Source organism: Diadema antillarum, unplaced genomic scaffold (assembly GCF_040938485.1).
Source record: "Diadema antillarum isolate AM-2024a unplaced genomic scaffold, OU_Dant_1.0 seq00000533_RagTag, whole genome shotgun sequence".
Taxonomy (NCBI): Eukaryota; Metazoa; Echinodermata; class Echinoidea; order Diadematoida; family Diadematidae; genus Diadema; species Diadema antillarum.
In genome coordinates, this window is record NW_027271484.1 from 1,602,243 (window position 1) to 1,624,965 (window position 22,723).

The window sequence follows — 22,723 nt, forward strand, 5'->3', positions numbered from 1 at the left end:
GTCTATATTACACTTTTAAATGTACAGTGCACGATCTCTGTGAACTTCTCAAATTTCATTCATAACTTGCAAGCAGTACATATTGGTGTACATGTACAAGTACGTGTGTATTTGCTGCTTGTGTTAAATCAGTGACAAACCTTCTGCAGTGCATTGAGTTAACCTGTTGAGGACGGACTGATTTTGCTACAACACGCATTTCCCATATAGACACCTGCCCGAATATACTCGGGACTCGTTTCTAACGGGTTAACCATTATCCAGAATGTCATCGTGATAGATGTATTCTGTCTTGTCCTCTTCCCCCAAGCCATATCCTTACCCATGTTTCTACGATTGTATGTTGTCTAATGCAGACAGATCTTATCAAAACCTTTGCTGCTGATAAGTGGACTTTGCTGTTTAAACTAGCCTCATGTGAATCTTTTTCACTAGAATAAGAACTGAATATCTTACACCCAGTCCAGTTCTGATTACACTACCTCACAAAATATTCCAAGAAACCTGATGAAATATGCCAGAATACAAAGTCATTGGTATCAATATTGATTATACTTGTTTAGGAGCTGCAGATGTGACAGTGATGATTCCATGCATTGCAAACAGCAAGGAGTTCACATGAAGCTGTCTCTTCCATGTGTAACTGCAAATATACTGTAAAAGTGGAAATTTTCGCGCATTTCGTGCAATCAGAAACTAGCGCGAAAGTAAAAGCACACGAATATTTTTGCTTGCCATATGTTCCTGTAGTTGATGTCTTGATACCGTGGAATTAAAAACACGCGAAACTCTTCTTACCGCGCTGAGAGCAAAAAATTAGTTGCGCGAAAATATCCACTTTTACAGTACTTTCAAATTCAAATGATTTTATTTCCATATAAAGTAATGCAAAGTAATATGCATAACGCTTACATAAGTACGGAATCTTTTAAGGAATTTTGAATCACATAAGCTTCAACAAAACATGGATACAATTATAGTAATATCAGTTTTGTATTACTTACTGCGTAGTTCAGTATAAGATGTTCTTGACTGGTTACCAACTTTTGATTGCAGTCTGACCTGTGTGATCAGGTGTGATGTCATGGCTTGCTCAGAATGAGTGAAGAAAACACATCAACCGGGTCTGCAGCAGTGGAGCCAATTCCGCCCGACGGCCCTATTGGGGGCGTCCCACTAGCGAAGCCCATCCATATCCAGCGTCTTGAGCAGGCTGTTCGCCTCAACCAGTTCTTGGACTTTGTGGACAAGTATATGGAACAACCCTTACTGTGAGTACCCGAGGGCTTTTTAAAGTGATAGCATGTCTATTTGTGTATTCATTTTTGTTGCTGTTGTCACTCTTCAGGTCTTTGGAGATTTTGATGCATTTGTACACTTCTACACCGCAAGTGGTAAAAAAGAAAATAAATCATCAACTAGTGCGAGGTCCGTACTCTGGTCCGTCTTATGGATGGTATTCATTCCTAACAATACACTGTAGATAGCGAAGTTGCCAGTGATAATCAGTTTGTTCATTTTAGAAATCAGGTAATTAAAGACAAACAGTAAATATTCAGTTTTGCATGCAGTTCTCAGATATGGGTCAATATTCTCATATTCCCTCGAAATTCTGTTTATAATACTTTTGATGAAATGTGCATGTTTATGTTTTTGCTTTTGTTTTTGAAATGGTAACTAAGTCTCACTCCATCCATCCTTGGAGAAGAAAAAAGAAATGGCAGAACATTAATGAACTCTGTGACTTTCATCCCCCCCCCCCCCACACCATTTATATTTGCAGGGAAGAAAGCAAAGAAGATACAAACCAAGAATTTGAAGAGATTGGTAGAGAGTTTGTGCCCAAATCTCAACTTGAGCCAAGTGCAGAACAAGAGTCAGTGGCTGTAGATGCTAATCCCGATCACGACCTTGTCAACGGAGGAACAGTTGCAAAAGCTGGTAGGTGTGAAAGGCGATCTCATGCCAGAGTGGAAAGTAACTGCCAATTTTCAAACTGCAGTCAACCTCGCCTAAGTCAACCTTCTACTGTACAAGTCCAAAAAATTGGCCAAGTCAGAGAAAAATTCTGCCTCGGATGGATGTAAACATAGTGTTGATTCTAGTGTGTAAGTCAAAATTGCTTGAGGAGATAATGAGATGATTATGTTGAATGAGAGGAAATAATTACCTCCGCCAAGGAGGTTATGTTTTTGCCGGCATTGGTTTGTTTTTTTGTCTGTGTGCAAAATAACTCTAAAAGTTGTGAATGGATTTAAGTGAAACTTGCAGAAAATGTTGATAATGACACAAGGAACAGATAATTAAATTTTGGTGGTGATTCAGAAATTTTCATGAATTTCTGAAGGATTTTTAAAAATCTTTTGGCAAGGAGGGTCAATGAACTTGGAAGTTCAAGCTGTGCATACCTGAGGTTTGCATACTCGCACGAAAGCGCATGTTCTGCTCAAGGCGCCGCACAGGATGCAAGAAGCTGATCAGGTACTTAGTAAACAAAGGCTTCTTTATTGGGAAACTGGTAGATTTTCAGCATGTGTGTATGTGTGGAAACGAGCTACTTGACGGAGTTCTGTGCTCTCCATGTGATTTTCCAATTCCCAGATAGGAAAACTCCATGAGAGAGTTTATTACAGAGGCATAGTCACCTAACTGTGAAGAAACATTATTGTTTGCTTGTTCAAATGTCCTTCACAGAGAAGATTTGAAGAAGCCTTGCTTGTTCCTCAATGTCATTTTGATGTAAAGAAAGGGAGTTTTCAATACTGTAATTCACATTTGAGTGATGTCCTTTAAAGTTCAGCGAACTTATGATTAAGATATAGGGTGGCTTGCACATCCATCCAGGAAGCATAGTTGACTATTTGTTGTTCTATGGCATCAGCAATTGTGGCTTAGAACATGCTATTTTGCTTCCTCCTGCAGAGCGGAGAGCTGATAAGAGGAAGTTCTTCAATTTCGGTAAAGTAAAGAAGAACCGGAGGTGGTTAAAGGTAAGAATTTTATCATAGATATAAAGAGATTTTTTTCCCCCCAATTTTAAAATTCGTAATTGGCATGCCCCATGTTGGCACAAATTATCATACTGATATTATGTTTATATTAAAGGGATAGTATAGTTTTGGTTGAGACCTAATTTCAGGTTTCTAAATTTATTTTTTTTGGTGAGATACTGAGAAACCTCTTATGAAATACGAAAGAGCATGTCATTCTATGAGGAATTCGTTTATTTGTTGAAAATTGGTTTTGAAATGGCTGAGATATCCTAAAAAGAGCGATTCTGATTAAGTGTGGGACCCACACTTTATTATGATCGCTTTGTTTTACTTTGTTTTTGGATGTTTCAGTTATTCCAAACCAGATTTTCATCAAATAAACTTTGAATTCCTCTTAAAATGGTATGCTCTGTACTATATCATAAGTGATTTCTTGGTATCTCGCAAAAAGTTAATTTTATTCTAAATTTTTTTTTTTTTTCGGTAAAGTAAGTTTTTTTCAAAAAGTTAAAAAGGATTTTTTTTTCACTCATACTTTTGGATGTTCTAAGTGAAATGAATTCATGTATTAATTTGTGTTCAAAAGTGAAACTATGATTTGGTTTAATCCCCCCCCCCAAAAAAAACAACAACAAACAAACAAACAAAAATTATCCAGATGATTGCTCTATTTAGCTGTATTAAAAGGACTGTGTGTGTGTGTAATTGCCTATAAATAGCCTTCTTGATTACCGATAATGTAAAATTAAACCTTTTAGATATCTTGTATACATCTGCACATGAATAGTCTGTGATATGGCTCCTTTACTCCAAGGTATGTGAGTATCATTGAGAGAAACTATCAAAATTTTCCCTACAGGCCATCTTGCTCAGTGATTCTTCCGATCCCGAAGACGATGAGGAAGAAGAGGACAAGCCTCTCTCTAAAGATGATCTCCGGGAAATGCTGAGGCTTCACAAATATCGGCGACAGTGCAAGAACCAGTTTTACATAGAAAGTGAAGTAAGTAAAAGTGTTGTATGATACCTGTGAAATTAGATTAAATATTTGTTGAATGCTGTAAATGATGTACCATCACAAGAATCTATTTTTCTAGGGCCAGAGAAGCTTCATTTTTCTGTCCTTTTTTTTTTTCAGAAAAGTGGCAATGTTTCTGGAAATCTCCCCCACAAGGGAAAAATTGCATCTCTTCCACTTCTCTGGAAATATGCAGAAAATGGGGGAAAATACATTAATTCCTTTTTTCTGTCCATGGGTGCATGCAGTTTGTCAGGTGCTCATACTTTGTCCATGTACAATCCACTTGTGTGTGAACCGAGGGTCATGCGCTGTTTAATCTCACTGTGTCTGTAGCAAATTTTTAACATGCCCCCACCCATCAGTAGCTACACTCTCTTGCATTTGGATATCAGGAAATTTGGGGATCTCCCTGTGGCATCTCTGTATAGCTCTGCAGGAATACAATCAATCAGTAACCATTGTAGCCCCGTTGTTGTTCTTTTCAGCAGCAGCGGGCCATAGGTTATTTGCTGTCCTTTTATTTTGATGTGTGTACCATAGGATCCGCCTAGCCAATACTTATGTAGTAATATGCTGATCATTTTGAGTAGGAAATGGAGAGAAGTCCCGATTATTTCAGAATTGTGAAAATGTTGTGCATGGAATTAAACAAAGGGGTTCTGATATATGAGATAGCATGAGTAATGTGTTAATTGCTTAAGGTTTTTGTGTGTCATATTTTTAAATGATTAAAACAGAAGAATCTGTTTAAAAAAATTTACTATGGTGTTATTCTTTCATGATCCGAGTGCCAGAAATACCAGCAGCGTTAACTTACAAAGTACAAGACTATGTTGCATCTCTGTACTAACTCATAACAAGTCTCTGCGCTGATGTTGCTGAGCATGCTCAGTGGATTTTGAGCTAGAATGCTGAGGGTATGATTGTGTCTCTCATTCTACAAATGTCAATATCTGATGACCTTCTGCTCTGATTCCATTCATTATGCAGCTCCAACAATATCAGTACTATAGTGCAGGACTTCTGTCTAATTACGACAAGTTCCTGGATCACCAGAGAACCATTCTTGGACCAAAGAAAACCAAGAAAACTTCGAGCAGTGGTGGCAGTAGCAGCAAACTTAAAGGTGAAATTTCATTCATATAGTCAGACTTTGTCGCATCTGTGAGTTTATGGCAAGAAACAAAGAACAGAATGATTTTAAAAAAAAAGAATAAAAGCAGTGCATGCAGAAATTAAGTGTTCTCTGTCACTGGGTATGTGTATATTGATCCTAATAATATTTGACACATATGACTGGGTATACATTGGCAGACACGTACACACATACAAAATTCATCTTAAATGGATGTCCGTAACCCGTTGATGAGGAACTGAACACGCCTTTCCCATACACACCTGTCCGAGTATACTCAGGACTAGTCTTCAAAGGGATAAAATCAGGGCTGTCGAAATGTAATTCTGATTAACTGGCCTGACTACTTCAGTGTCCCATTTCCATCGTCATTCCAGTTATAGGGAACTGCCAAATTAGTCTGTGTCTGTGGGCAAAATAAAATTGTCACCTTTAATATGATTTGTTTTCTCATTTACCATCTCAGAAAAACTCAAAAGAGAGAAGGAGAGGAAAATACTGAGGGACGAGCAGGTTGAGCAACAGGTAATTATCAAAGGAAGATGATATTGTGAAGCTAACTTGAGTAAGTTAAGATACATGTAAAGGAAGATTCGTATGCAAGTGATGTCATGTTGTGTGAATAAGAAGTACTCATTACCACACACATTTAAGGTCTCTGGAGGATGCTATATTGAATAACTCAGTGATGTCCCAAGAGTTGTAATGCTCCCAATACTTGTTTGATTTATCTCAAATCTTTGCTGATATGTTGCTCTGATTTCCATGATATCTTTCAAGTAGAGTGATTCTTGGGAATTTATTATCATTCAAATTTGATATCAGGCAGCCACTAATGAGTATTTTTTTTGTGTGTGTGTGGTTATTTTACTCAATACTGTTATAAGCGTCATTGTGACATGATCCAGTGCTTTGATATTTGATACTTGTTAATAAAGAATGCAGTTACACATATGCAGAACATACTGTTATGTCATACATATGTATTTGTGATTCTTTTGTTCAAGTTATTTTGATACTGGATCACAGACCTGTACTGACTTGTATAGTAAAATAGATGATTGAAAAGGTTTTGGGATTGTTATTTTGTGTATGGATAGGTGTCTTATTCCTTGCTTTGCTACGTTTGAAGACAACAAATGCTAAGATCGTAGATGAGTGATGGTGTTTGTTTGTGTGTTATTCTGTACAGATGATGCAGGAGTCTGTCTCAGACTATGATGGCTCAGTAGCTGTGTTTCAGGACGCAAACCGAAAGTTCACCTCCATCAAAGACATTGATGTGCGCAGGAAGCGAATATGGCTGGCCATTGCCAAGAGAGATATTCCCAAGGTGAGTGAAGCAGGGCAGTAGGAGGAGTACTTTTCATATGAGAACAACTTGGGGTCAGAGGTTGAAGGTGAATGTCCTGTTGGTTGGCCAGTGGTATAGAGATTGCTGTCTTTTAATATCTTTAGGCAATCAACTTGTAAAGATTATGAAGGTAGCCAGTACAGATTTGCTGGAGTGCTGTGACATTGACTTATCACAAAGGTATAATCTCTTGCTCCATAAAACACTACACACTATCCGAATTATGGGATCTGGTGATGTTGAGTATTAACCCAAGTGAGATGTAGTACCTCAAATTCTTACTTCAGTTGATTTCCAGAGAGTGTGTGGATCAGTGTTAGGACCCGGAGGAGGACCTATCTCAAACTTACAGCTCCAACCAGATATCATAAATGATGTCAAAGACGAGACTTAAAGTGAAAACATAGTTTTGGTAAGGGTTTGAGAACCCGTCTGGCACCATTTTGTATTTGCTTGCAATATATCGAAAGAGTCTACAAAGAAACTTACCTGGCTGATGCGATTTGCCGCGATGATGAGTCGTTTTTGAGTATTTTGAGATAAAAAATAAGAGTCGTTAAACCGACTTTTATTCAAGAAGGGGAAACCTCGGCCCTATTTCAGACAATTTACATGCAGTTCGTGATCGCGGTATTCTACTGTATGCCGAACGAGGTTTAACCGAACAGACAGGAAAGTGCACGCTAATCCTGTACAAAACAAATGGACAGCGCGCGGTCCTCAAGCGTATTACGCACATCACCTGAGTTGCTGAGACGCACTGTCTTTGAAGTTGTTGTTGTTGTTTATCAAGCGTCTTTGATTGTTTTTAGATAAAAATTCTTTGTTGAAAGGCGCACACTAATTTTGCATGCGCGCCAAAGGGTTTTTTTGATGTGCGCGTTGTATCAACTTGGACCGTGTAGCCAGAACGCAAAGCGCTATACCGGCCGCTCCCGTAGTACAACACTGTACAATCCAGAGGGGCAACTCGTCCTGCCGTCAAAGCGAGGCCGAGTTGTCCCTTAGTCCGAGTTTAGCCTGACCCCAATCAAGTAAGTTATGAGACTGAACCTTTTTGGTTAATATTTCGCATTTTCGTCGTTACCCATCGAATATCTTGTTACTACAGCGTTATTTCGCACATTTCTTAGGCATACGTTCACATTTGGGAGCGAAATTTGACAACTTTTGCAGGTGTACCAGAACTATGTTTTGGCTTTAATGTATTTTTCTAGCTCTCAGCATGCTGTGGATATGAGATGATCATCCAAACTAAAGTCCTTGAGATACAGGATAACAATCCTCCTAACATGTGCTTGAGCTAAAAAAAGAGAGAAAAAAAAGGGAAGAAACCCTCATGGTCTTCAGTGTAACCAGTCGTGTGTAGTGTAGTAATAATAGTGATAATGGTGTACAGTAGTCTTATTTTCCCAGGGGAGCCTATTCAGTGTTAATGCTGCTCTCCCAGAGAACCGTGTCATTATTATTACCCCTGCATTGCTAGGTACCCATTTTCACTCACCTGGGTCAAGAGGGATATTGTGGGCAAAGCATCTTGTCCAAGATGAACCCCAAACCTTCGGATTGCAAATCCAGTGCTGTATCCACTGTTCTGCGGTACTTTGTAGCATTGTGAGAATTTTTGTGGCAATCTCACTATACAAGGTTTATCAATATCTCTTGACATCACATCACATTTTAGGCTCACAAACACCGGGCCTCAGTGCACAACAACATCCTGACCAACTGCCGGAAGCTGGCGCAGGCATGCCAAAAGGAGCTGCGGCGCACAGCCATCCAGTCCCAAAGGCAGTGCAAGGAGACCCCTTACCGGGCCCGTCGCCTCACCCGTGAGATGATGGCCTTCTGGAAGCACTACGAGAAGGTGGAGAAGGAGCATCGAAGGAAGGCAGAGAAGGAGGCCCAGGAGCAGAGGAGGATTGATGATGAGTTCAGAGAGGTCAGTGTGTGTGTTGACCAGTGCCCTGTGTTATCAAAAGATGAATTTAACGTTAAGTCAAGATAATCTATGATTAACCTCTCAAATCAACTCTAAGTCCACTTGATCAATGATTAACTTCCAAATCAAGTTCAAGTCTGTTTTATCAAGAGACCCAGAGTTGGAAAAAACCAACTTCCTCCCAAATCAACATATAAGTTTTCTCAACCGCTCCAAATCCATGATAACTTCTTTATAGGTGATAAAATATTAACTTTAAGTAGAGACAGTCTAGGTAGACTCAATTGTAAGGCAATTTACAGAAGAAAGATGACTGTCACACTTTCCTAGTCTAGCTGGGGTCTTGTCACAAATGTTTGTGTATTAACTGCTCACTTTCTCTGACATTTAGTTGCGTTTCTTTCATGTAATTATGGTCTTTTCCCTGCATGAAATTCACGATCGGCACGCATTGCTTACGCGACTGCTGCACGCAAACACCCTAGACAGCAGTCCCAATCCCAGCCTGCGCGCCCGGCGCCTCGGCCCGCCCGCCAGTCAAGCCATCGCCAGCAAGGGCAAGTAACCGAGTAAATGGAACCGCGTCTGTGTGCAATGCATATCTTGCCAAAGAGCCCATATGCGAGGAAACCAGTGATTTCTGACGTGCGTGGGCCTACGTAGAGCTAGTTCATCAATAGATACTAATTAAGAGTTTAGTAGGCCTATACAAAAAATAAAGAGTTTAATTCTATAGCACCTAGTACGACAGTAACTTAAGATCTAACCAGTGAATAGGCTTAACGTTAGGCCTAAGTAACGTTACAGCGAGTCGTTTATACTTAATACCGTAACACTGCATGACTAACGGTTAGAGCGTCTACTAACCGTTAGGTCTAGAATTTCGACATGTAGACTCGCGATCTATTCTTTACAAAGCCGATCTGCACCGTAGAGGTAAGAACAAGCTACTTTAGTCACCACACTCACAAGTTTCCATAATCCTACACGTAAACACACAAGACTTGAAACAATGGATACACGACCTTCACCTTGGACAGTCAGTTACTGTACGTTTATATCCATGTCAATGAATACTGTTATAACGTTAGATTTACTGAGATCCTGCGTAGTGCAGTGTGCGGGATCTTCACGGTACGCACGTATGCAGATTTTCGTTGAGCTCGAGATGTGCTAGATCTATCGACCTACTTTCTTCAATACAACCCAAAACAGCGTATTTCGCGGTTCTGTTGCAAACATACTTCTAATTCAGCGGCTGTAGCGCTAATAATACTGCGTCGCACTAGCAGACTACCCTTCCTTGGCCGTGGCAAACAATCATGTACATACATGTTTTTGTTGTTTGTTTTGCTTTATGTATTGTATTGTTTTTAAGCAGACAGTACCGGAAACCAGCCTCGTACTGTGTTTTTTGTCTTGACTAAATCAATGATTAAGTCATGGTGAACAGCTACAACTATAATCGACTATAAAGTCTCTTTGTAAAACGGAAACTTACAGTTGATTTAAAGTTATAGCAAACTTCAAGTTGGATAAAGTTAGCGTTGATTTCACAATCAATGCTAACTTTATCTTGATAAAACGTGGCCCAGGGCTCTCTTCTTTATCTGGGCTCACTTAGTTTATTGTCTTATTGGTGTTTGTCGTGGGGTTTTATCATGACCCAGAAGGCCGAAAGAAGTCTGGCTTTCAGTCTTGGTTATATCAGATCAGGTGTCTGACATCTACAAACAGTAGTCAACAAATACTTTTTAGTGAGTGTCTTACCCTCTGCCATTGTCTAGCAAAGGTATGCTATGTAGATTTGGTAGGTTTGTATGGGTTGGTAAATTCAGAAATTAGACAACTACTAGTTCTACTGCTAGAACTGGAGCACAACAGTGGCAAATGACAAATTGACCTTGTCATAGTTCTCTCTGTCCGTTCCTTGTATTTTTATAAAGTGTATGGTATAATTTGTTCATTGCTGCCGTTTTTCTGCAGGTGCTGTGAACTGCGTAGAAGTTAATATGCCTCCGATATGAATGGTTACGTCCATATCAAACAATTACTAGGTTGTTACATCTATTGCCACATTTGTTGTACAACAGGCCAAGAGGCAGCAGCGAAAGCTGAACTTCCTGATCACCCAGACTGAGCTGTATGCCCACTTCATGAGTCGCAAGCTGACCGGCCAAGGGGACGAGGAGCGGGACCGCATCCTGAACCTCCTGGACGAGAAGACGCCACAACGTCAGCGCACCGTCAAAGAGGGCGTCCTGGTCGATATTGAGGCAGACGACTATGGTGAGTCCATGAACCTGACAGAATGTGAAATATGCCATATATTTTGTGGGGGTTTTATTTTGGGAGTCACGTGCTATTCGCGAATTGACATGTGGAAATGTTAACTCTGATCCTTACATGAATGCGACATGCATGCACACATGACGTGCAGATATGTTAGCTCTGATCCTCACATGAATGCAACATGCGTGCACACATGACGTGCGGAAATGTTAGCTCTGATCCTTACATGAATGCGACATGCATGCACACATGACGTGCGAATATGTAATCTCTGATCCTTACATGAATGTGACATGAATGCATACATTTCTCTGTCCATTGCTGTACTCCATGATCGTGAATTTAGCCACATACACAATTTTTGGGAAGTCCCGATTTGCGAAAAATTAGGATTGCTAAATATATGGCCTACACATTAATAGTGTGTATGCTTATCCTTATTTCTGTTTATTCTGTCTTTTGGAGTTTTATATTTGATAATAAGTCTGAATTGGAATAAGACACCACACCAGAAGAACATCGTAGCTTCCTTTCTTCACTTTATCTGAATTACAATACTTTCCTAGCTTCTGTATAAACATCAAAAGTCTTTTTTTTTTTTACTTGTCATGATATGCTTGTGCTGATATGATGTAAAGGTGGCAGTTGATTTTATTGAACTCATTGAATATGAATAATACCCTGAAGCAAAAAACAAAAACAAAAACAAATAAAAGGCTTTGCAGATAGTTTTGAGGAGGCACAAACGCAGCCTTACTGTGTGCTAAGCACTACTATTGACTAGTGTTTGTGCTTTCAGCTTATAAAAAAAAAAGTGATATCAGTAACCGTCACTTCCATATAGTTACTCTATATACTCTGTATACAGGACTGAGAAGCATTGGGTGTTATGTTGGACTTAATACACACATTACGATGTAACCATGCCAGTTTCCATGAGACCCTAAAACAATTATAATCCCGTGGACACTTGCCCACACAGACAGTGAAACCATGAAGCAGCGCGCTTTGATGAATGTGACGACAGCTTACAACTCATTTGAGAGCAGCAAAGAGGCATTTGACAGTGACCTGCCAGCAAGAAGCATAGAGAAAGACCCAGGTAAGAGGCACCCGTAGATGTCGACATGATGTGATGCATTTTTCTCTTTGTGTCAGAAGGATGAACTATTTGATTTGTTTGTTTGTTTGTATTTTATAAAGGTAGCTTTCAGTGAGTATAATGGCTTCTTGTTTGACTCCTAAATGGCATGCATGACTTGTGCTTTTGAATAAAAAAGAAAAACCAAAGCCCAAGCCCACAATTTCCCTATGAGGCAAAGACAAACTATTAACATTTCAGTCTTCTATCCTCCAGCCCTTGCCTCCAGCATCAATTTGTATAGAGTACCACTATGTTTGACTCTATAGGGACTATAAATTGAGATGATTATTGTACCGATGATGGAGACCCCTACTGCTAGTGAAGAGTCTGTTTCAAAGTGTTACAATTGTTTTGATGGTTATTTATACATGTCTTTATATGCTTGCAGATAGCTAGAAACGGCTTCAAGGGAGTACACACATCAGCGAAAGAGTTACACCAAATGATGGCCATATTTACTAACAAGAAAGCAAACACAGTTGTCCTTCTGGCCCATGTTACTAAGGTGTTCATAACGTGTGAGTGCACCTCCCTCTCCTTGAATCTATTATCCTCATTCGTCCTCACTGTGTCATTCATTACTCATTTAGAAGTGGGCCCTCCTTTGTGTAATCCAGGATCCTTCAGCCTGTCCACGCCCTCCATGGAGACTGAGCACCCACAGCCGTCCCTGTTCCGGGGCACGCTGAAGTGCTACCAGCTAAAGGGCATGAATTGGCTGGCCAACCTGTATGACTGTGGCATCAATGGTATCCTGGCCGATGAGATGGGGCTGGGCAAGACCGTTCAGAGCATAGCCTTCCTGGCTCACTTGGCTGAGGTAGGTGCCAAGGTCCGGCTGTTGGCTGGAGAGAGTGCCTTGACCATTATGGGTGTGAGAGTTCCTGCATTCGCTTCTTCTTCTTCTTCTTTTTAAAGTCATCATCATCTTTGTAATTAGCATAGAATACATGATCAACAGTTTGGGGGATGTGATGTGAATGTAATTGTGCAGTCATGGCTACGAGATCTCCAAAATATGTGCTGAACTGATAAGAAATAAAGCTAATTAAGTCTTATAATCATATGATAGTATGTGAGTTATAATTCAAAACATCACATGCATTTCAGGTGTGAGTTTCTTCAGTTTGTCTCCCTCTACAAATTAAATTTGTTAAGATCGTAACTGCTGATCTGTAAATTAACAAACATGTCGGAAAAAAGGAACCAGTGGGACTCGAACCTGTCATCTACTGCTTTCCGGGCAGTGACACTACCACCAGGCTGTCCCTGGTTGCCGGCAGTGACACGATGAACATGGAACAAATACCCAAGCTCCAAAATTCCGACATTGTTATGTTAAGTAGTCCAAGGCGGACAAGGCATAGGATAAATGAAAGAAAGATATTATTCAGAGGGGTAAAGGTTCAGGTGTGAGTTGTTTAATTTGTAGAGGGAGACAAACTGAAGACTGGAACTGAAGGAAGTAATATGTTTACGGCGTCTTTGTGCGGTGGACTTGTCATTTGCATGCCTGTGAAAATAAGGTACACTGTACACATTAATTCCTATGTCTTATAGATTTCAAACTGACACGACACACAGCAGATCAACACATTGCAGAGTCCTAAATGCAATTGTAGGGCAGCATATATGACTATTATGTGCCCATCTGTGCTTGAGATACTGCAATGCAAATGGAGGAGACACTTTATGTAGAATTGAAACTCTACAATAATTTTGACTTGTGTGAAGAGCAAAAGTGAGTGATCATGCAATGTTTCAGTCATTTTCATTTTTTTTTTGTGTGTGTGTGTCAGAGAGTTGTTATGTGGTGATTGTGAGAATTATCCTTTTTTTGGTCAATATCAACAGTGCCACTATTATTCATGCTATGTTTGTTTGTGTTAATGATGCTGCTACAGAATCAAGACATCTGGGGCCCTTTCCTTGTGGTAGCTCCAGCCTCCACTCTCCATAACTGGACCCAGGAGTGTGCCAGGTTTCTTCCCAAACTCAGGGTAAGTTCCTAGAACTCACAGTTCATTTTGTAAGTGGATATTGCCAGTGTGATAAGCAATGGATTGGTCAGTCTGCTGTGCTTTGTTCCATGTTGAAGTTTCCCCCCGAACGATGCCATTGAGACTGCAACTTTCTGTCATCTTGTGCCTCTCCCCTTGTTTGTTACTTTGTGTGATTTGATAACCATAACTAACTTTTTCTCCCCTCGAATTCACCCTGTAGGTGCTGCCGTACTGGGGCAACCCTCAGGACCGCAAGACCCTGCGTAAGTTCTGGGGCCAGCGGACACCGACGCTGCACACCGAGCAGGCGGAGTTCCACATCCTGGTGACCAGCTACCAGCTGGTGGTGCAGGACATCCGCTACTTCCAGCGCATCAAGTGGCACTACATGATCCTAGACGAGGCCCAGGCCATCAAGAGCAGTTCCAGCATCCGCTGGCGGCTACTCCTGGGCTTCAACTGCCGCAACCGGCTCCTGCTTACGGGTACCCCAATTCAGAACAGCATGGCCGAGGTATGTACTGTTTTGCTCTGGACAGCCATCACACAAGCTTGTTATCAGGTCCTTGTGTGGCAGTTTTGTTTGTCAAACCAGTTTGTGTCTTGGGAACATCCGACATGGGTGGTGTTACTCTGTCATAACTTTATTCAAAATCAGTATACTAGGCACATTGTAGGCACACAATAGGTACTGCATTTCCCTTTTGATCTTGTAGTAATGTGGATCCAAATTTCTCTGGTGAAATGGGGAGCTGAAATGTTTGATTTTCTAGCTGCCCATGTGCCGTATATTTCATCTTGATAACAATGATTAAGTCAGAAGGTGCGATCTGTGAGATATATTGTATTTCACTGGGAAGTATTTCCTTATCTTAGTGTGTAGGGTATTTTTGTGTTCCTGAGCCTTGTAATCTGATGAATTGTGCTCCTCTTGCATGTTGCCATGGTTTTGTATTATTGTCATATTCACATGTTTTTGTATATCTATATATTGAATCGGAAATAAAGATCGACTCAAATTCCTATAGGGATAGTTATAAAGAGGACATTCTATCTTTACACCCTTTTCTTTATACTGCAAAGAGCTTTGTCCTTTTTCAATTCTTGGTTTGGCCCTTGGCATTCTTTTATAGTAGAGTCGTGAGGCTATCCACACCATTATTTTTGTCTCGCCCACCGGAGGTGAAGGCGAGACTAAGGGATCCAAATGGCGTCCGTCCGTCGTCCGTCCGTCGTCCGTCGTCCGTCCGTCATCCGTCACAAATGTTAAAGTTTACCTGCAAGACTCTCTTATGATGCATAACTTGGCAACTGTTACAGCAATGGCAGCCACACTTGGGTGATAGAAGCACTAGGGGTATCTTCATGTTATGGTGTTGTCAGAGGTCATGTGATGATGTCAAAGGTCATTTGAGGTCATATATTAAAGAGTATGTGCAAGACTCTCTTTTCTATGTTAAAGTTTACCTGCAAGACTCTCTTTTGACAAATAACTTCACATAAGTTGCTTGGATTACAGCTTAACTTGGGTCATAGATGCGGGGGGATACCTTCATGTTATGGTGCCGTTGGAGGTCACAGGATAAGGTCAAAGGTCATTTGAGGTCATACGTTAAAGTTTACTTGCAAGACTCTCTTATCACATGTAACTCGACACATGTTGCTACAATGGCAATCAAACTTGGGTGATGGATGCACTGGGGGTACCTTCATGTTATGGTGCCGTAAGAGGTCACATGATAAGGTCAAAGGTCATTTGAGGTCATACATTAAAGTTTGCTTGCAAGACTCTCTTATCACACGTAACTCAGCACATGTTGCTACAATGGCAATCAAACTTGGGTGATGGTAGATGTCTCTTGGGAAGTTGAAGGTAACCACAAGGTCAAAGGTTACAGACAGGGGTCAACGAACTTTTAGGGCCCAATGTTAAGTTTTTAGGGCGCATTTCGTTTATGGCTCATAACTTTTGATCCCTTTGTCCGTTTGTGACCAAACTTGGATGGAAGATGTCCCTTGGGGAGGTGAAGGTCGTCACAAGGTCAAAGGTCACAGACAGGGGTCAACAAACTTTTAGGGCCCAATGTTATGTTTTTAGGGCGGGTTTTGATTGTGGCTCATAACTTTTGATCCCTATGTCCGTTTGTGACCAAACTTGGACGGTAGATGTCCCTTGGGGAGTTTAAGGTCATCACAAGGTCCAAGGTCACAGAAAGGGGTCAACAAATTTTTAGGGCCCAATGTTAAGTTTTTATGGCGCGTTTCGATTATGGCTCATTACTTTTGATCCCTTTGTCCGTTTGTGACCAAACTTGGATGGGAAATGTCCCTTAGGGTGTTGAAGGTCACCACAAGGTCAAAGTTCATAAGCAGGTCAATTAACTTCTGGGAGTTATAAAAAATATTAATTCCTTGTACGCGAATGGGCGAGACACAATTTGGCGATTGCCTTGTTCTCTTTTAGATTAGCTAAGAGTGTACAATTTATTTTCACTTCATCTCCACAGCTGTGGGCCCTTCTCCATTTCATCATGCCAACGTTGTTTGACAGCCATGAGGAGTTCAATGAGTGGTTTTCCAAAGACATCGAGAGCCATGTTGAGAAACAGTCTGGAATCAATGAAGGTGAGTTAAAGGACAAGTCCACCTTCATATACATAAGGATTGAGAGAATGCAGCAATATTAGTAGAACACATCAGTGAAAGTTTGAGGAAAATTGGACAATCTGTTCAAAAGTTACGAATATTTTAAGTATCTGCGCAGTCACTGCTGGAAGAGAAGACTACTACAGTGTATGATGTCACATGCGTACAACTATACAAGGAAAATAAAAAGAGAATTTCACAAAACTTTACTTTTTGAATAAAGTGCACATTTCTTTGACTTGCTACTGACGTATGTTAAGGGTAATATCATTCCCCCTGCCTTCTGAAAGAGAGAAGTCGAGTGTTATTTTGTTATGCGAGAAAAATGGGAATATGTTGAATTTTCTTTATTCTTTCTTTATATTGTTGTACTCATGTGACATATCAATCTATAGTAGTCTTTTCATCCAGCCGTGACTGAGCAGAAACTTAAAAAAATTCATAACTTTTTAACGGATTGTCCGACTTTGCTCAAACTCTCACTGATGTGTTCTACTAATATTGCTGCATTCACTCAACCCACATGTCTATGAAGGTGAACTTTTCCTTTAACCCTAACTAGGCCGGGCTATTTAGGTAGATGATAGAGCCGGGGGGGGGGCCTCCCAGGCCCCCCCTCCGGATCTCGGCCGTCGACCGCGCGATCGCGACGAAAATTGGCACACGCATTGCCTATGATGTAATCTAAAGTACCATGAAGTTAATTTTTTCAAAAATTATCATTTACACTGAATTATGCTAATTTATGCATAATGATGCATGAAATCAGACAATTTGGTATAAATCACTAAATAAAGCTCAAAACAGGCACATTTTTGGTGTAAATATTCTTTTTAGTGTCCTTTGCAAATGTAAGAGAAAAAAATTGCACAATCAGAAGAAATTTCCTAAGTATTTTACTGTTTTGTGAATTTCTTATGTATTTCTTTGTTTTTCGATGAAATTTGTCCGTGACATTGTTCCGAACAAGAAAATGCATTATTAATTGATTTTAATCAATAAACCCCAAAATAATCATGCTTTTATGAAATTTGCCTGTAAACACAGTTTGCATTGAAATTGTACACAAATTCACGTTTTTGAGCAATTTTTGGTCTGACATGCACATGCATATTTATGCGCAACTTCGGAACCGCGCACCCGGGCATCGCAAATTTGGTGTCAAAAGATGCGGGAGACTCGAAAGAAAAAAGTCATGAAACGTCGCGGCGATAGCTTCTCGCGACAGCGATACATCGCGCGAAACGTCAAGGGGGGGCCTTGGAGGCCCCCCCCCCCGGCCTAGTTAGGGTTAAACAATCTGAGTTTGCATTGCTGATCACCGACAGACCAAGATGATAGGATGAAAATTCAGACAGTCTCAGTTATATCAGGACTATTGGGATGGACATATGACTGCAGGATCACTTTGTTCCTCATGAACTGTTATTTGCTGAGTAGCTGGCAATGTTTTCTGTCAAAGTCTCCATTTAAACAAATTGCTTACTAAAAAATGAGAATAATTATGCTGTACACCTCTATTGTAAAGAACAAGGTCTGTGTTGAAGAACTACCAAATAGTCAATTGACCAGGTATTTTTGTACAATAAACTTCCTCAACAAGCAAACTTCTTTGGAGGATCTCTTCCATTAGAGTCTTGTGAGTGGTGTCAGCTATCAATGTTGCCCCATAGACACATATCGGGCTGACATTACTTTCACTCCACTCTTGATTGCTTCATCTCACTCCTCTTTTATCTACAGAACAACTCTCCAGACTGCATATGATCCTGAAACCTTTTATGCTGCGACGAGTCAAAAAAGATGTCGAGAACGAGCTGTCCGACAAGGTAAGTTCAGCAGAAATCTAGCTTGTCGTTCATGTGAGATAGGATCCTAGCAACAGGCCTGTACAGAGTGATAGTACTCAGTATTGCTCGCCATGTGCACTTCAGCTTTAGATTCGGGTAGCATGATTTGCACACCCTCAAAAACATCAATATTTATTAATTGAAAGCAGAGTTTTATGCTGCATCCAATGCATCAAGAATTTCTGGCATGATGAAATGATTTAATAACATGCATTGGACAAAAATGCTGCGAGATACACCATTGGTGGTGCACTGACTGGCCCAAGTCTGCTGCACACTGTGTGTGGCATTATACCTCACAGTAGTGTTTTTAATCATCTGTGCCAACATGTGCCGCCATTAACCCTAATCCCACAGGTTGTTTTTGAGGGACTTGAAACCACTGGGGGGGCCTTTTTGGCCCCCCCTTCAGATCTCAGTCTTGGATTGCGTGATCCTCGTGAAAATTTGCATTAAGGTAGAGGCCAATGTAATCTACAAGACTGTATAGTTAGATTTTTCAAATTGTAATTTATGTATTTTATATTAATTAATTTATGCCAGTTTATGCAAAAATAAAATGTTTGCCCATAAATCAAAAAATAAAGCTCCAAGACTTCTAATTTTTGGTGAACATATTCTTTTCAACATCCTCAACAATAATATTGAATAATGTTTTTTTTCGTCAAAATTTGTCGCAGAAACTTTTTAAAGCATAATCAGGCTAAACTAAATCATTATCAGCCATTGAAAGTAAGAATATTTATTTTAATATCAATTTATTGCAAAAACACAATTTACATTGGATTTGTACACAAAATCATGTTTTTGAGCAATTTTTGGGTCGACAAATTTTTGTCAAAGGGGCGTGGCTTCAAAACGGTATGCCTGGGAGTGACATATTTGGTCTCAAAAGTTGCGCGATACTTGAAAGAAAAAAGTCATAAAATGTCGCGGCGAGAGCATCACGCGTTGCAGAATAATCACGCGAAACGCCGGTGGGAATAGGGTTAATAATGCATATTATGCACAATTGTGAGGATGTTTCAGTGATGTGGTGCGTGTATTGGGGCATTTACATTTCCACAAATCTCATAGGCATATTGGGCTAAGTCTCTCTTGCATCAAACTTAACTTACATGAAATACACCTTTCTTGCCTGAACTTAAAATTTGTACGCTATGATATATATGAATTTGTAAAAAATTGTAAAATTACCTTGTGTCAAAAACATGTCTGTCATCTCCAGACAGGATAAATCACATTTTACCCGATGTTCCACGTAGCAATATTCAGGACTGCACAGACTGCGCTCTAAGTAATGCTCATGTATGGGCTGTGTGCCAACCATTTGCCACATTACAGACACAAGATGTAAGCAATGGAGATGTATTTCATGATTATGCCTCCGCCACGAAGTGGTGCCGGAGGCATTATGTTTTCGGGTTGTCCGTCCGTCCGTCCTTCTGTCCGTCCTTCCGTGCTAACGAGAGTATGCTTGTGTGGCTAGGAGAACAATAGTGCACAATAGATGGCCTTTATTCCGTCAGGCTTGTGTGGCTAAAATTTTTGCTTGTGTGTCTATTTTAACAAAAGGGAGAACAAAGGGGTAGACACACAAGTATATCACCGTAAGGTCGTCCGTCCGTCCGTCCTTCCGTCCGTCCTTCCGTCTGTCCGTAATGAATTTTGTGGACAGGGTAACTACAAAAACCTTTAGAGGTATCCTAATGAAACTTGGCATGTATGTGTATTAGGGGGTGAAGTTGTGCCTATCAACTGTTGGGTGCACATGCTCAAGGTCAAAGGTCAAAAGGTCAAGGTCAAATACGTAAAATTTCACTATTTCCACCATATCTATGTCATGCCTGAAGATATTTTCTTGAAACTTAGTGTATACATGTATTACCCAATTAAGTTTCTCTGGTGAAAGTTTGGAGTGGTGAGGTCAAAGGTCAAAGGTCAAAAGGTCAAATAAAAATATAAAAAATTTACTTCTTTCTCTGTAACTTGGAAATTGTTCAAGGTATCTTCATGGAACATGATATATATACATGTACTGACTGGCAGTGATTATCTAGAGAATTTAGGGTTCATGGGGTCAAAGGTCAGGGGTCAAAGGTCAAGGGCAACACTTCAACATTTTTCTATTTCCCTCATATTTATGCAATGCCAGCAGGATTCTTGTTTTTACACTTGGCATATGCATGTATAACCTAATAGAGATTCTCTGGAAACTTCTTTTTTTTCCCTCAAAGGTCAAAAGGTCAAAGATCAAGGGAAAGTGCTGAACTAACTTTTTCCTCCATATCTATGAAGTGGCTCAAGTTATCTTGAAACGTTCTACATATTTATGCATGTTCTGCCTGACAGTGATTATCCTATATGAATTTTAGGGTCAAAGGCCAGATGAAAATGGTAACAATGTACTTTTCAGTACAGAAATTGCACTTTTTCTCCATACCTTGAAAATTACTCAATGCATAAACTTATGAATGGGCAAAGTCAAGTTAAAGTCCTTAATCCCCAAATACTTGCTCTCCTATTCATCCAATTAAACCTAAGTCAAGGAAGGTAAACATTCAACACATTTGTGACCAACTTGTCATTTTCATATTTTGCCAATTTTGTGAAAATGTAACCACACATTGTCCATATGTACTATAGACCTACATTGTATTAGGAGAATCATGCATTATGGCGGAGGCATACCAGTCGCCTTAGTGACATTTCTAGTTTTAAAAAGAAAGTCCTACATTGGTCATATAGACAATTAGTGGGGTCAAGAATGAAAATGTTTAACCTGTGAGGGTGCATTACAACCACAGCACAGAGTGTGCATTGCATTGTGTTTGTGCAACCTGAGTACATTACTTGAAACATTCTTCAGCCAGATTTATTAACTATTTTACATTTTGTGCTGACAGATTGAGATCCTGATGTACTGCCAGCTGAGCACCCGACAGCGTCTCTTCTACCAAGCCATCAAGAACAAGATTTCCATTGAGGATCTCCTCAAGTCACACTCTTCGGCTACTGCCCAGACTCAGGGGACCACCAACAACCTCATGAATCTCGTCATGCAATTCAGGAAGGTAAGCAGGTGTTTGCGTTTTGTCCTGCCTGTAGACAATCGAGAAAGATTTTAATGGTGATGCCTTACAACTGTAAGACTGCTCAGAAATTAATGATTTTCATGAGATTACAATAAGCTGCAGGTCCTTTGAGATTGATTTTCTCCTGGGATTCAGTCATTTAAATCATCAACTACGTGATTGATATCCAGAAAAGTGACATCCAGCAGCAATAGGTTATTTTTTCATGTGCAACCACAAGAGAAGTTACAATATTTTCCTGTAATTGCCTTTTAAATTGCAATCTCCTAAATTGACCTCTGCCTGTCCGTTATAGGTTTTTATGGTAAGCTGGAGTAACTGCAGGATATGTCTTCTTTTGGTTGTTGATTTTTTACGCAGGTCTGCAATCACCCGGAGTTGTTTGAGAAGAGAGAGACTAAATCTCCCTACCACATTCAACTCGATGAGGTCATCTTGCCCAAGGTTCTCCTGACAGAGAATATAGTGGACAGCAGTCCCAGCAGAGACAAGTGAGTTGTCCAGATCAGTGGATCAATACAATGTCCATTTGTATGGTCAACAGTATATTACACTCTAGGAACGTACATAGACAAGTGGTGTGATAAATGCTGGTTAGTTGGCTAATGTTATCACCCCTGAATGATCAAATGATACCATACAGTGTATGTGTACCTGCATTCAGATGTGAGCTTCGTATGATATGCTTTTTAGTTAAGTACAAGAGTATTATTCAACTCCTGAACAGTTTACAAGCTGGACATTTAGGTGTTATAGTTCTCTAACAGTAACGAACCATCAGTTATATGTGTTGACTGATTTAAGTACTGAGTAATAATCTCTTTGTCACTGTGTCATTCCAGAGTGCTATACAACACTCTCTCCATATACGCGCCAGACAACGTCCACCGCTCCCTCTTTCCACCCCCGTGTGAGTCCCCCTGCACCTCCCGCTCTGCCTTCTCCTTCACCCGCTTTGTGGACGTGTCGCCGGGTGAGCTGCGGGCCCTGGTGGGTAGAGAGAGCCTGGTGGTACAATGGCTGAGGCTCTTCCTGGTGATGAAGGCTGCCTACAGGGTGTACCAGGACCAGCTGTGGAAGGAGGCTGATTCCTTCAAACGAAGGTGAAACTTTCTCTAACCGTCGTGTCTCAAAGAGTTTGTCCTCGAGTCTATGATGTGGAGGTGTTCATTATGATGTTGGTAAAGAGATTGATGATATGAAGAAGATGAAGAAGATGGTGATGATGAGAATGATGAGGATGATGAT

The 22,723-nt window shown here is 40.3% G+C and overlaps 1 protein-coding gene across 1 annotated transcript in view; it reads left to right on the forward strand.

Moving 5' to 3' along the window:
• Window positions 1-22,723, forward strand: part of LOC139734620 (chromatin-remodeling ATPase INO80-like) — a 107,254-nt gene that overhangs the window by 7,021 nt on the left and 77,510 nt on the right. The window contains exons 2-19 of the mRNA XM_071645404.1: window positions 1,057-1,271; window positions 1,784-1,941; window positions 2,923-2,990; window positions 3,853-3,996; window positions 5,005-5,140; window positions 5,616-5,674; window positions 6,342-6,482; window positions 8,188-8,445; window positions 10,539-10,734; window positions 11,720-11,839; window positions 12,472-12,701; window positions 13,786-13,881; window positions 14,105-14,398; window positions 16,392-16,509; window positions 18,274-18,359; window positions 21,287-21,454; window positions 21,836-21,966; window positions 22,318-22,578. Coding sequence (XP_071501505.1) covers window positions 1,099-1,271; window positions 1,784-1,941; window positions 2,923-2,990; window positions 3,853-3,996; window positions 5,005-5,140; window positions 5,616-5,674; window positions 6,342-6,482; window positions 8,188-8,445; window positions 10,539-10,734; window positions 11,720-11,839; window positions 12,472-12,701; window positions 13,786-13,881; window positions 14,105-14,398; window positions 16,392-16,509; window positions 18,274-18,359; window positions 21,287-21,454; window positions 21,836-21,966; window positions 22,318-22,578 — 2,837 coding nt within the window. The 5' untranslated portion in view covers window positions 1,057-1,098. The remainder of the gene's footprint in view (window positions 1-1,056; window positions 1,272-1,783; window positions 1,942-2,922; window positions 2,991-3,852; window positions 3,997-5,004; window positions 5,141-5,615; window positions 5,675-6,341; window positions 6,483-8,187; window positions 8,446-10,538; window positions 10,735-11,719; window positions 11,840-12,471; window positions 12,702-13,785; window positions 13,882-14,104; window positions 14,399-16,391; window positions 16,510-18,273; window positions 18,360-21,286; window positions 21,455-21,835; window positions 21,967-22,317; window positions 22,579-22,723) is intronic.